The sequence below is a fragment of the Rhododendron vialii genome, chromosome 3a, assembly GCF_030253575.1.
Source record: "Rhododendron vialii isolate Sample 1 chromosome 3a, ASM3025357v1".
NCBI lineage: Eukaryota > Viridiplantae > Streptophyta > Magnoliopsida > Ericales > Ericaceae > Rhododendron > Rhododendron vialii.
The window spans coordinates 24,196,062-24,210,497 of record NC_080559.1 but is presented as its reverse complement, the minus strand read 5'-3'; the positions used below and the strand labels follow the sequence as shown (position 1 = coordinate 24,210,497).

The window sequence follows — 14,436 nt, the reverse complement described above, 5'->3', positions numbered from 1 at the left end:
TTTACAAGGCCTCATAAAAAAATATTTTAAAAATAATGAACGGTTCAGATCATTTTTGTGAGACCCAAAATAAATCCCACAAAATCCATATATATAGTATGTACATTTCATATGTACACATAGCAGCACGTGGACAATTACTCTCCTATGCAATCTGATCGGGTCCCTTCAGCACGGGGATTCCGTCCAAAATTATTCCGGGTCAACCCCTCAGGATACAGTGGGGACGACTCTCGGAATTAGGCCCCATTCTAAAATCTTAAATAAGTACTTATTTTGTAAGAAGATATTAGTTTTAAGCTAAAAAATAATATGTTTACACAAATAATTTTCTTGCCAATATAGATCTTATTTAATAGATCTTATCAAGATCTTTTATATGGTGAAAAAAAAATTAAAAAATTATTTTTTTACTTACATTGTTTTTGAATTTAAAAATATAAAATAAGCTGGTTTTTTTTAAAAAAAGGTTTATGTAACGCGGCCTTAAGGGGCTAGCCAACACCATGAAATTTCCTTTGCTCCAAAACAAAATTTTCCAAGATGGCAACACTGGCTCAACATCTGGCCCAGCCCTACCCATTCCAACTGCTCAAAATCCCTTTCTACCTACTGATGGCCCAAGTGCAGATCTCATTTCACGTTGGTTTCTTAAGCTACAAAATTGTACGGGTTCGATTTGTCGGGACCTTGGCCTGGATTAGGATTCTCCTTCCGGCTTCCGCTGGTTCGTTCCCCTGCTTCTGGACCTGCAACAAGTCACTAGGGCTGGAATAACCCAGTAACCCTCCGACGATCAAGTCAGATCTCAGGAGAGAATGTAGATCTAGGGTTAGGGAAGAATGACATACCTCCAAAGATAAATGTCCTTTTGTATTTATAGACCTAGGTTTGCTTGCCCTCCAAGCTGGCGCGTGAAGGTTACGCTCAGGTAACTGCCTCAGATGACGTCATATATGACGACAGGAGCGAAAACGGTTACGGAGCACATGACCAGATCTTATCATAATGATTACATTTGCCACGTAACCCTTCTGGTCCCCCCGGTATAACAAACTCTTTTCATGAATTCCGCAGAAATGTCCATGCAAATAAATTGCATGTTGCTGGCAATTTACCGAGGTTGGCACCGAAGGACCTCTACCGAACATTTAACCGAATCAATACACCGCAGTCCATTTGCATTGACCTGCGGATCGGACCCTCACGGGACCTCGGCTAACGGTGTCTGGCACCGTTACCTGCCTTGGTACCGAAGCCACCAGAGAAACTAAAAAAAGAAGGGGTGAGTGGGCTAGTTGTGGGTTGAAATGTGTGGTAATTACCCCTTTTTTAATGTGAAAAAACGATTATGAAAGGGTCTAAACTCAACTTACCGAAAGGGCAAACGTGATATATGCAACGCAACGACATAGCACGAAAGAAATGAAGGGTTGTAAATAGACCAATTCATTATCTTGTAAATAGACCAATTCATTATCTTCTAATTTTCTTGAAGAGTCTCTTACATCTACAAAAGCACCAAACAATTCTTTGAGCAAATGGATTTCTATAATACGTTTAAGCGTCGTGGTATATTACATACACAAATTGAACCACTATATCAATTACGAAAAAGATACACGTCCCAACTTGAAAATTTTATCTCCTTCAACTTTTGTTTGTACAAATTATCCATAAGCGCAATGCCCATTGAAAACCTGATGGGGGTATAGGATCAAAACTTGCAATTAGGGCTGCAAACAAACCGAGCGGTTCGCAACTTGGCTTGTTAATGGCTCTTTTTATTGGGATTTGTCCCACATCGGTTAAATATCTCCTCCAAAACTAGTATATGAGCTTGGGCAGCCTCTCCACTCTTTGCCAATTGGTTTGGAGTTGGATGCTTTAACATGGTATCAGAGCTAGAGTTTCGGAGGTTTTTCCTCTTTGTTTGTGCCATAGTTGCACTTTATTTCATTGTGATTCGTGTGTTCTGAATCCTTTGTTGACCTCTCCACGTGCGAGTCAGGGGTCGCACGTGCGGAGGAGTATTGGGATTTGTCCCACATCAGTTAAATATCTCCTCCAAAACTAGTATATGAGCTTGGACAGCCTCTCCACTCTTTGCCAATTGGTTTGGAGTTGGATGCTTTAACACTTTCAGTTAAACGAACAAGCTCGAGCCGATTTTTTCGACTCATTTTGTAAGCAAGCCGAGCTCAAGTTAGGATAAGCTCGGCTCGCGAACCGGGGTATATATACTTAAGTTTAGGATTTTTATTGTTATTTCATAATTTCTTCTTTCCGTTTTCACTTTCCAGTCAACCAAGGGAGACGAGAGCACATACACACTAATAGACCCCCTCTCTGTAGAAAAATGAAAGATATATATCTTTACAATTAAAATATTTTTGGTTGTATAAGGCCAATGCGAGGATATATATATACATTTTTTGTTGGTCCATTGAGTCTCGTGAACAAACTTGAGTCAAGTCAAGGCCCGCTCGGCTCGAGCTCGACTCAGTTTTCACTGAGCTCAAGCTCAAGTTCTCCAAAAACTTAATAAACAAGTTTAAAAATTGTAAAACTCGGCTCGTTTGCAGCCTTACTTGCAAGGAAAGTGCCGGGCGAGAAAATTATTGCAATGACAAAGAATGCCCACAGTGGGATGCCGATTACAACATAAAGTCATTACTTAAGATGGTATTGAGTCTATCGACGGATAACCATTAGATTAAGCAATTCCTACAATAAGAAATGCTAGTGTGAACATGAATTGGTCTGGTCAAGAATTACTCAGAACAGTTAAATCCATTTATATGTATATGACAGCCGGTTAGCCCTAGATATTGGCAATTCAACTGCCCCGCCCCTGACCCACTTCGTTGGGGTTGATTTTTGATAAATTTTCGAGTATTGGATTGGGGTCGTGAGAGAATTGAAAAAACCCAATCGGGTTTGAGTAGACATTATTACCTGCCCCGGATTTATTTTTTGCATAAAAATTTGTTTCTATTCTTGTATTTTTACACTTAGAACTAAAAAACCACATAATGTAATAATTATATCTTCAATTTTACTTTTAGATGGTAGATTTTGGTTAAGTCGTAACAGTTATTTAGTGAACTTTTATTATTTGTTCACAGTTATTTGGAGTCTAGAACATATTTTGTTAATCGATAATAAAAATAGGGGAGAATTTTTCATAAGTCCATTATAGCACTTTTTAAACCCTATAAGTCCATTTCTAAATTCTATAACCCCTTAAGTCCATTAACCTCTTAGTAAGGATATAATAACCCTGATTGGACTAATATACCCTTATTTTATAAAAAAAATTTGCCCCGTTTTTTCATCAATTCAAAAACATTCAGTTCAAAATTCTCCATATCCCGAATAAAACTCCCAAATCACTACAAAACCCCTCCCCCCTTCCCCCCCCCCCCCCCCTCCCCCCCTTTCAGAAGGAAGAAACTGGACGATTCCTGTAAAATACTCAAAACACCTAGACGGTTTGTGAAGATCAGTGGATCGCCGTCGGCCTTCTTCGTTAACCGATCGATGTCGGACTTCTTCGTTCACCGACGGTCTTGCTTCTCCGATCGTTGCCGTTCGTCGCCCTAGTTCGTCGGACCTTCTTTGTAGTTCGTCTCCGTTCGTCGCCCGTTCTTCATCCGTTTTATTCTGGTGCATGTGGTCGTTCCTCACTCGTTCATCGGACATTAACGGTATATATTCTCCTTTTCCGATTTCGTTTGATTCATCTCCGTCTTTCTGCATAGACGGTCGCCGTCGAAATCCTTCGGTTCATCCCCATTGCCTTGCTACGATCCATTCGGTGTGTTTCTTAGAAAACCAAAAGTGAACTATGGGTATATATGGTTATATATATATTTGCTAGGTTGGTGTTTGGTAAAGCTAGGGATTCAATTGTTAGTATATATATGGTTATATTAATGACGGTTATATATGGTTATATCAATCTCTGATCTAGTATGGTATGGTTGAATTGAGTTAGAGATTCGATTGATAGTATATATATGGTTATATCAATGATTTTTTTACTTTTGATATGCCGAGTAGCATAGGTTTGCATTGGACTGCTGTTTATTATAGATCATTTGTGTTGACTTTCAAGAGATGTTCATACTCTAAACTGATGTTGTTTAGTTCATATGGTTGCGGAAAATGTTTGCAAGTTTGTTTTGAATCGTTCTTCTCCGTTTGTCGCCCTAATTTCAGGGTCTCAAAATCAGACTTTGCTGACAGACTTCTCCATCAGATCCTACGACGCAATCGATACACTTGGTATGTTTATCTTTGTATATATGGTTATATGAATGGTTTGGGTATTTTAAGTTCGGGTTTTGTATATATATTGTTATATCATAAATTAGATTTCTTTAAGTTCAGAGTTTGATGATCTCTTTTGAGGGTTTTTTATGAATGGTTTATATGTATGTTTATGTGTATGTTTGAGCAGTCCAGCATATATGGTTATATATCTGGTTTGAGCAGTCATATGTTCTTAGTTCTTGAGCAGTCATATGTTCTTAGTTCTTGTGCAATCTATACCATCAATCCTATCAAATGGTTAATGGTTACATGTTTTTGTTTTTCTTTTCGTATATATTGGTTATATAACTGGTCTGGCTATGATAATTTAGTGTTTTACTTGCGAGTATATATGGTTATATCAATATATGAGCAGTCCAGTTTATGATTCTCTTAGTATATATGGTTATATAATTGGGTTGGCCAAGTTATCAGTTGAGGTAGAGTGTACTTATAAGTTTTTTCCCAACTTAGGAGCTAAACCGGAATTTCCCTCCAGTATCTCTCTAGAAAATTGATATCATGTCCCCTAAAAATGTCATGTTTAAATCCCCCTAGTATTTTGAATTTTAGACAAAACTCTTGTATACGTTATACAATTGAAAGCTTACTGCTGGATGTTCAATTTTTTGTTATCTAGAGCAGTCCAGTTTATGTTTCTTTTCGTATTTATGGTTATATATATGGTTTGGCCAAGCTATGTTAGGGTTTCGAGTGCGAGTATATAAGATTGTATCAATGTTGCCTATATATTCGGATCAACTAGGCCGATGCGCGGACCATTTCAATAATATAATTTAATTCGTCTTATAGATATAACCCAATTCAACGAAAACACGTTTTCCCTCTGTACATGAGATATATATGGTTATATATCCTATAATGTATACTATATCGGGCCATCATTCATTACATATATGGTTACATGTGATTTTGCTGGTATAGTGTATAATGAGACGTATGACATTTAGGTTATATAACGTTTATGTTTACATTTAACCACTGATTATCATAAACGTATAAAGCTGTATATTTCCATATGTTAATTTTGTTCATTGTATGTGCAGCAATGACTAAACCAGAAATCACAGGGAAAGAGTTGGTACCTGTGGCAAATGCTCAACCATTAGCAATGATTGACCATCAAAAACAGATGAGGCAGAAGAAATCACCAAGGAAACGGACAGTAGACCCAACTGTCATAAATATTGAAGACAGTGAGGAAAAGTCCAAGGTCGTCAAGTCTGCCTCACCCACCCCCCGGAAAAAAGTGGACGGAAAAAAGAGTAAAGGACTAGTAGTTGATGATGAAACACCAACTGTACAGAAATCACCTACCCCAACTAAAAAGGTGATGCCGACAAGAATCAAGTTCACAGACCATGGTAAAAAGCCAGAGACTGAAAATGTTTATGAGAGAAAGAGGAAAAGGGCAAAAAGGGAAGATGAAGGAGTTATAAATCTGCAATCCCCGACAAAGAGAGTGACACGTTCTTCTGAGGCAGTGCATAAATTGAAAAGGGGTAAGGATGGTGAAGAAAAAAAGATCGACACAAAGAAGAAAGAAAAAAAACCACCGCCAAAAGAAAGGGAGAACAAAGGATTTAAAAGGAAAACAAGGTCTCAAATCCCCAAGGACGGATGTTTGAACAGAAAATCAAAGGTGAACAAAAAGGAAAAGGGGGAAGAAGAAGAAGATGAGTGGGATGAAGAAGAAGAAGATGAGTGGGATGAAGAAGAGAGGGATGAAGAAGAAAAGGGAAAGGGGAAGAAAGGGCATAAAAGTGAAGGGTTCAAGGGCAAACGAAAACAAGAAAAAGTAGAACCTGGGATGTCTAATAATCCCCGGAATGTAAAGAGACATATTCAGTACAGGTAAGGACACATGAATATATGTATATATGATTGTATTGATATAATATTATATATGTTATACTGACTTGTGACAGGATATATATGATGTTATTAACTTGCTAGTTTGATACTTGAATTATATTGACTTGCTAGTTTGATACAGTAATATGAACACGTGAAAACAATCTGTTGATCAATACATTACTTCTAAAGATTTATACAGAGCACGTGTGGCTTAGCTGTTCTGAATACTATTCCTTTTTAGAAAGTTACAAGTAGTATTACATTATAATTATATACGCCATGCATGACATAACCCTAGAAACCGATGAATCGAAAACTTGTCCAAATTTAGTCCCACTTTTGTTCTATATATATGTCACTGTCAGACCAATCCCATACAAACAGAGAATTTACTAACGACCTAGCTAGCTAGGTACATCTTCCAATACATAACAATGATGGATGCAGTGGATTCAGCTTATCCCAATCATGCCATATTCACCGAGAATGAAAAATACCGTTGATCGATCTCTCGGCTGAATCGAACCTTTTAGCTAAGATAAGGGATGCATGCAAGGAATGGGGATAGTTATTCTGTATCATTTTAATTGTATTGCACTATCATATTAATGTTAGATGTTCCATATTAACATTGATATAATGTTATATATGATATATGTAATTGTGAAAGGTTATGTATAATGTTATTACCTGAATTATATATGGTTATATATGGTACTCTGAATCATTTCCAGTGTATTGCTTATATATATGATATTCTGTACCAATGTGTGTATTTTATGCAGGTCAACTTTAAATACTGTGGTAAAACTGATAAGGAGTATTCCTACCGGGGAATTCACACCACTTCAAATTCAGGAGATCAATAAAACACCATTTGCGAAAATTTTGTTGGGTATTGTAGAAGCAAAAATGGATGAGGCCTACGTAAGGAAGAGCGATACCGACGTTTTAAAGTTGGTAAAACAATATGAGGGTACAAGTGGGAGATTCAAATTGGGTGGCAAGTCTGTGAAAATAACGGCGAAAGAGGTTACACTCATATTTGGAATACAATCTGGTCCTAAAAGGATTGTACTAAATCCAACTCCAAGGGTCCCAAAATTAGACTTCGCTGATCGTCTTTGCCCGGGTCCCAAAGGCCAAAGGATATTAACAATTCCGTTACTAAGGGAATTCTTTACCAAGGCTGTTAAAGGCACCACTTTGCAGGATGCGAATGATTTGGCGCGTGTCCTATGCCTTTTGTTAATAGGGACATTATTTTTTGCAAACACACAAGCCAGAGTGAGTTGGGGTTACTTGGAGTTCGTGGAATATTTGGATAATAGCACCTCCTACGATTGGGCAACCTTCATCACCGAAGACGTTATCCAAGAATTGAACAAAAGGGCTTCTTTGAAACCAACAAAAGTCGGAGGATGCGTAATGGGACTTATGGTAACAATGACTTCCCCATTTATAATGTTTATAGGTTTTCCAATTTTTTTGTTCGTTTAAAACTAATTTGTGCCTTCTTTTAAAAACAGTATTGGCTTTGTGAGCACGTGTCTTTAATTAATCAGGGAGATCCACAAATCATACCAAGGTTCATCAAGTGGAGGATTGGTGACCTAACAAATGCACTGCGTACAAACAACTTGGACTCTCTTGATCCGCAGTTGGTAAGCATTGTATAGAGTTATATGTTTTTTTATGAACGTATTTATAAACAGTTTTGGTGCTAGATGTGATTTATAAACATCATTGGTTATTGTCTATTTTTAAAGGTATTATCTTCAGAATTGGAGCCAAGCGACGCGGAGGAAGAATTGTATAGGTTTTCCCTAGTCCCTGATGTCAAGACTGATGTCAAGGCTGCTAAGTTGAAGACGGCAGTTGACAAGTCGGGCGATGAGGTCGTGGAGGATACGAGTGATGAGGAAACAGAAAGTGAGCAGGATGAAGTGGTAGACCTACTAGGTATAATCAGAACCTTGACCGAAAATAATGCAGAAAAGGACCATATAATTTCTGAACTTCGGAGGGAAAACAAGGAGAAATCTGACACAATAGTTGAACTTAGGAGGAGGATTACAAAGCATACACAAACCACAACACCTGGTTTAGGATTCGAAGGCATCTCCGCACAATTTGATAAAGACCACCTAGAGCACGAAAATGTTACGTTACATACGGAGATAGGCGGCATGCTCATAGAGAAAGACATTGTTGAAGAAAAACTTGAAGTGGCCGGAGATATAATTGATGATTTTGTGACACATGCTGTAACACAAACGTACAAGGTAAGTCAAATATATTAGGATATATATGCATGCTATTTAATAATCCTATTTAGGTAATAAGTTATCAATTATAAGTGTCGTGTTTTTTTTTAAAAAACAGCCAGTTGAAGATGTGGGCGAGAAGGAAACCAAGTCTAAAGAACAAGAAATAGAAAATGTGGAAGAAGAAGAAGAAGAAGAAGAAGAAGAAGAAGAAGGGGGGATTGAATTTGTCCAGGATGAGGGTGGGCCAGAGTACATAATGCTGCCAGATGCAGAAGTGGACAGTACGACTGTTGAAGCATACACGAGTATACTAGAATGCGACACACCGAAAGGGAAGAGGGGAAAAACGAAAGTAAAAGTGAAATCATCGTCGCTAACTAGAGGAGTGAAAAAAAAGTTCACCAGAGTGGAGAAGCGGTTAGACGATTATGTCTACAGTGATTTGCAAAAGGGGGCAAAGAATAAATTGAAACAAAAGTGGAATCCTAGTGCAGCACCGTTGATTCACTTGCTATCGAATACCGATGCGAAGCTATTGCAACAAATCGTTGACTGTTCTGACGCAGATCTCACATAAGTAAATATACTACAATCATATAACCTCATATATCCTCATATAACCTATTGCATGTTAGGATCTGCCGTGAAAGGGTACATTGTACTGTTTTGCGACTTGGTAGGGCAATTACATGTTACACTAGTGAAGATTTTTTGGTACCTTGTGATTCTGTGAAAGTGAAAGGGGAAAACTTCCTTCTGGCTTATGACTTTTCATGTGTTGTTTTAAGGTTCATGGTTCATTTCCTTGGCCTTTTACTATGCCTCATCCTTTTTAGCTATAATGCATTTCATTACATTAACTGTTAACTGCTATTTGTTCATAGATGAAAAAACAGAAGAGTACATATTTCCACATTTTCTTATTTATGACCATTAATGCAATGATATAATGTCAAACATATGTGATAACAGTTGCACTGTCTGGACCAACGATGTGACGAGAGAAGTTGTACCTCTAGAAGACATACTGAAACTATTACAAGGAGGGGACGTCTCAAACTGGGTATGGAAATCCTATCTTATATCATGCATCAAAAACATATAAACAATTTGTGTACATATTGGTCGATTATATTCTTACCTAAATATGGAAAATAATGCAGATGATCGACGGTCTAACTCGTATGCTAACGATCCAGCTGGATAATGATAAATACAACCACAGTAACGTTGCATATTTCCCATGCACCATCTGGGTAAAAAACATATATTTTACTCTTGTAAATGCCTGCATATTTAAGGTTATATATGACCATTTGTCTACTGTACTTACAAGATTTACCAATTCAACAGACTATACTGAACACCCCGAAAAGCGATATGAGAGCAGTTCTACTCGACAATAAGCTTGAACGTGTGTTTGAAAACGTCCGGAAAAATGGGACTAAATACTATCGTTACTTGGTATTCCCTATGAATGGCAATGGAGACAAATCAATGAAAATTACACCGTACCATTGGACAATTCTTTTCTTTGATGTTAGGAAAAAAAATTGGATGCACTACAATTCGTTGAGAAAGAGAGACGGCAGAGATCCACTCCTGAAGGACGCCACCTTTGTGGTACGATTAATAATTCCATATATGCAAATACTCGAAAATCCATTCACAAAAAATATCACCATCACTAATATTGTGCATTGTAAATGTAGAAAAAATATGTGGAGAATTACATGAAGGAGATGCATGCTGAGATGAAGAACCAAAGTGCAGGTACGGAAATACTCTTTGAAGAACAGAATTTTGATGCTCCAATCTTCTCACCTCAACATGCTCCACAACAAGAAAGTACATCGTAAGCTTCGAAACTCCATACAACTTCTACATACAACAGTTTGCAAAGAACTCCAAATCAACTTATCATGTTTATTTGCCACATAACTATGCAGGGTTGATTGTGGTGTTATTGTGTGCATTCTCATGGAAGTATTGGCGCACCTTGAGCCAATCCCAAAAACATTGACAAAGACTGAAATTGACAAGTATAGAGCCGGTTTAGTATCTCGATTTTTGAACGATGAAGGTAGAAGCTGGACGATAAAGAAATGGGAAGCAAGAAGGATGGGGAAGGCGTCGCAATGAGCGTCCGTGCATTTTTTGGTGTTTCCGATACATTATTTTTGGGTTTGGGATTTTATTTGGTTAAGGGGTCTGAACATTTTGATCGGATTTGACTTCGCCTATTAACTGTTAGTGATGGTCTGTTTTTTTTTTTTTTGATCCGCAGTGATGGTCTGTTTTAGATGGTACATTTTGTAAATGAAGGAATTAATATGTTAATGTAATTGGGAATGTTGGCAGGCTGTTACATTTGGAAATTAAAATGTATAGTTCATCACAATATATTCGATCTACCTACATGGTCATATTTACTTATGGACTCAAATACACGACAGGATGTTATATTACAATGTTAAATGATTTCTTTTGGTTGTGCTGTGCTGTTTCCACTGTATAAAACATTATAACGTTATATATTCTTAACTGGACAAATGGTTATTGTTAATGAATTCCAATATATAACGTTAAACCAAAACAACGAAAATCATTTTAGGTTTGCATCCTTAATTTTTCAAAAAAAAACAAATTACTGATGGTTATATATCAAAAAACTGTACAACATAACAAACATATATGGTCATATATTTGAGTATTTAATATGTAACATAAGGAAAAAATAATATATAATGTTATATAACGTTATATAAGTTTAATAACGTTATATACAGTGGACCAGAAAAGGAGAATATGGAAATTTATATAACGTTATATAAATGTAATATGTTACACCGTACACAACTGATGTCTATAAAACAGCAGTGTATCTAAAAAGGAGAATATAGAATGTTATATAAGGTTATATAAAGCTAAAATGTCAAACTGTACACACCTCACGTCCACAAAACAACAGAACTATTTATTTATCCATAATCCAAAAGAAACAATTTCACTATTTTCAGCACGAATAAAGAAAAACAAAACAACCCCCCAACTTTATAATATAGATTCGTCCTAATCTCTCCTTTATTCTCATATTTGACCTCCTTGCCTCATATATCATTTGGCTCTTTGCATGTTCTTCGGTTGTGCTTTGTAGCCTTGTGGCACCTCCCACATTTATTTGGCCTGGTGTACGACTCTTCACCCCTTGAACGAATGCGTTTAACCTTGGGCCTACCTGCTGGCCGCCTATTCCGTGGAGGATTTATAACCCGGTCACCTTCTTTTGTAAAATCGGGAATGTCACTCTCTGCAACTGGATATATGGGTTCTTCATATGCACGCCGACACGCATCAACAAGGTATAACGGATCCATGTGGTCCACCAAATTTCCTTCCCCTCCGCAAGCTTTAATAATAACCGTTGCAGCATGCCTACACATGAAACCGGTCGACTGCCACTTACCACAAGAGCACGTCCTTTCCTCAACAGATACTACCTTCGGGGGAAGACAGCGCACCTCGTACAAACCAACCTTTGACATAATGATCCTCCATGACCTTCCTTTCTTAATAAAGCGAGCTAACTTCTTATCCATCTTCGGACAAATCACTGAATTCCATTTCATCGACTTTACTCTCCTATCTGCCATTTGCTTCATAATTTTCCGACGAAGCTCATCGACTAAATAAAATACAGGCATTTCCCGAGCTTTAAGAATCCAATTATTAAATGATTCCACAGCACTAGAACTCATCTCACCATACCGTTGACCTTCAAAATACGCGTTACTCCAATGCTCTTTGGGGACACTCGCAATAAAGGTCCTAGCTTTTTCTCCACCAAATTGGTAAAATTCTTCCTCAGCAGCTTTGTAAACCGACACCGATGAAGCATATGCACATTTGTTGAACAATTCAACGAGCCTATTCCGAAAACCTTTCCTAAACCGCCCAGGAAAGTGATCCTTCAAGTTAAACTGTAGGTGATAAAGACAGTATGCATGATGACAACCGGGGAACATAACAGGAATATTGTTGACAAGACCTGCGTTACGATCAGTAATAAATGTAATAGAACGTGTGGACAATATACTCCTCAAAAGGCCAAGAAACCAAGTCCAATTAGCATCATTTTCAGCGTCACAAATTGCAAAAGCTATAGGGAATAAACCTGCACATGAATGATAACATATTACGTTATATGCAAACTTATACCATGTGTAACTTCAAATAATAAAACATACAGTGTTATATATTCAAAACTGTACAAATGAAATTTATTATATAAGGTCAAAACATAAACAACCAAGACAAACATACATTGATTTGCATCTTTCCCTGTTGCGGCAAGGAGTGTTCCTTTAAATCTACCTTTCAGATGGGTGGCATCAAGACACAAAAAAGGCCGACAATAGTTGAACCCCTTGATACAAGCGTCAAACGATACAAACAGCCGCGAAAACTCCTTGGTTACAGGTTCAGATTCAAGCCTCAATACGCTACCCGGATTCGTAGCCCTTGCAGCTTCAACGTACCACCGAAGCCTATCGAATGAACCTTCATAATCTCCATATAATTCCCCCCTTGCCTTCTCAACACCTAACCAAGCACTATGATAGCACAAATCAAGCCCATACTTGTCCGTGAACCAATCCAGCATGTCAATTGGAGAAGTCTTGGGTTTTTTCTCAATAATCCCAGCTATCTCATTCGCAACCAGACGGGATGACACGCGCTTATGCTTATTGGTTCGATATGTTGAACCACAATTATGCTCATTATGACACTTTTTAATATGAAATACTCCATTGGTTCTATTTAAAATAGCATGGACATTCCATTCACACCCTATAATAACACAAACAGCCGTCACCCTAAGTAAGTCATTTTTTACGAAACGGTACATAAAGCCATTTTCAATCGCATATTTAGCCAGCACAGCCCTGAACTCCTTCACACCTAAGGGAAATTCTTGTCCAACACCCTCTATCAAATCAGCCCAATCTTCCGTCAAATACCTAGTCTCCGCATGTTTACAATATTTTTCCGCGGGGTCCATTCTATCCACATATTCTAACTCATCATCAACAACTTCATCAACATCAGCTTCTTCATTACTGTTACTACCAGTAATTAACATGCTACTATGTTTATTTTCATCAACCTTCGCATTTATGCGATCACAATTAGTAAACAAGAAAAGCATGTTCTCAAAATCATATTCATTCTGAAGAGCACAATAACCATCCTCATAAGCATATGAAACAGAAAACCCACCAACAGACAGATTCTTCCACCTATTACGAATGCTGCTTAAAACATCATTCAACCTAGCACCACCCGATAACCTCACCGGAAGAATCTGCAACCCATACTTACAAATAAACATGATTGTTGAATCCATGACAACTGCACAAAAAACACTGTTATATATCACAAACTGGACAACATTCCAAACATATATAGTTATATATTTGCTTATGTCATGTGTAACTCTAGAATGAGAATATATAATGTTATATCACGATATACGAATACAATAACGTTATATACAACGTAACTCTGAACAGAGATATAACGTCATATAAGTATAATAACGTTATATACAATGTTAGATACGAAAATTATCCAGTCCAAACATGCAACTCTCATATGTACAATAACAAATCCAAAAACAAAACAAAAAAAAAATAAAACAAATTCAAGATCAGCAGATGACTAGAGAGAGACGAGAGACGATATAGAGATAGATATACCCGATAGGTAGAGAGACGAAACTATAGCCTGGAATCCTTGGAGCAAGAAGAGATCGATCACCAACAACAGGATAATATTCGAGATCAACAGATGAGGAACAGGAGATGTTTGAGAGAACAATCGATCTCTTTCTCGCTGTCGCTCTATTCCCCCCGTAAATAGCGTTATTTCAAACGTACAAGGGATAATTGGGATAATGGGCTAAACGGAT

General features: G+C 37.4%; 3 protein-coding genes across 3 annotated transcripts; 2 read left to right on the top strand and 1 right to left on the bottom strand.

The window, feature by feature from the left end:
* The first annotated feature begins 3,850 nt into the window (after positions 1–3,850).
* LOC131321244 (uncharacterized) lies at positions 3,851–9,042 on the top strand. Its single transcript, XM_058352248.1, has 8 exons — positions 3,851–3,854; positions 4,153–4,290; positions 5,385–5,849; positions 6,030–6,192; positions 6,981–7,635; positions 7,725–7,859; positions 7,965–8,480; positions 8,581–9,042. The coding sequence occupies exons 1-8, from the start codon at positions 3,851–3,853 to the stop codon at positions 9,040–9,042; spliced, it is 2,538 nt and encodes an 845-aa protein (XP_058208231.1).
* Positions 9,043–10,197: 1,155 nt separating this feature from the next.
* LOC131320615 (uncharacterized) lies at positions 10,198–10,670 on the top strand. Its single transcript, XM_058351361.1, has 2 exons — positions 10,198–10,320; positions 10,415–10,670. The coding sequence occupies exons 1-2, from the start codon at positions 10,199–10,201 to the stop codon at positions 10,605–10,607; spliced, it is 315 nt and encodes a 104-aa protein (XP_058207344.1). The 5' UTR covers position 10,198; the 3' UTR covers positions 10,608–10,670.
* Positions 10,671–11,420: 750 nt separating this feature from the next.
* Positions 11,421–13,565, bottom strand: LOC131320614 (uncharacterized). Its single transcript, XM_058351360.1, has 2 exons — positions 12,789–13,565; positions 11,421–12,639 (listed from the first exon to the last, which is right to left on the bottom strand). The coding sequence occupies exons 1-2, from the start codon at positions 13,525–13,527 to the stop codon at positions 11,576–11,578; spliced, it is 1,803 nt and encodes a 600-aa protein (XP_058207343.1). The 5' UTR covers positions 13,528–13,565; the 3' UTR covers positions 11,421–11,575.
* Between the last annotated feature and the right edge of the window lie 871 nt (positions 13,566–14,436).

Coding starts and splice junctions, on each gene's coding strand:
- LOC131321244 (XM_058352248.1), top strand. Junction 5,850..6,029: donor ATTGAAAAGGGGTAAGGATG/GTGAAGAAAAAA, acceptor AGTGGGATGAAG/AAGAAGAAGATGAGTGGGAT. Junction 6,193..6,980: donor AAGAGACATATTCAGTACAG/GTAAGGACACAT, acceptor TATTTTATGCAG/GTCAACTTTAAATACTGTGG.
- LOC131320615 (XM_058351361.1), top strand. CDS start 10,199: ATGAAGGAGATGCATGCTGAGATGAAGAACCAAAGTGCAGGTACGGAA. Junction 10,321..10,414: donor CCACAACAAGAAAGTACATC/GTAAGCTTCGAA, acceptor ATAACTATGCAG/GGTTGATTGTGGTGTTATTG.
- LOC131320614 (XM_058351360.1), bottom strand. CDS start 13,527: ATGGACCCCGCGGAAAAATATTGTAAACATGCGGAGACTAGGTATTTG. Junction 12,640..12,788: donor AGGGAAAGATGCAAATCAAT/GTATGTTTGTCT, acceptor ATTCATGTGCAG/GTTTATTCCCTATAGCTTTT.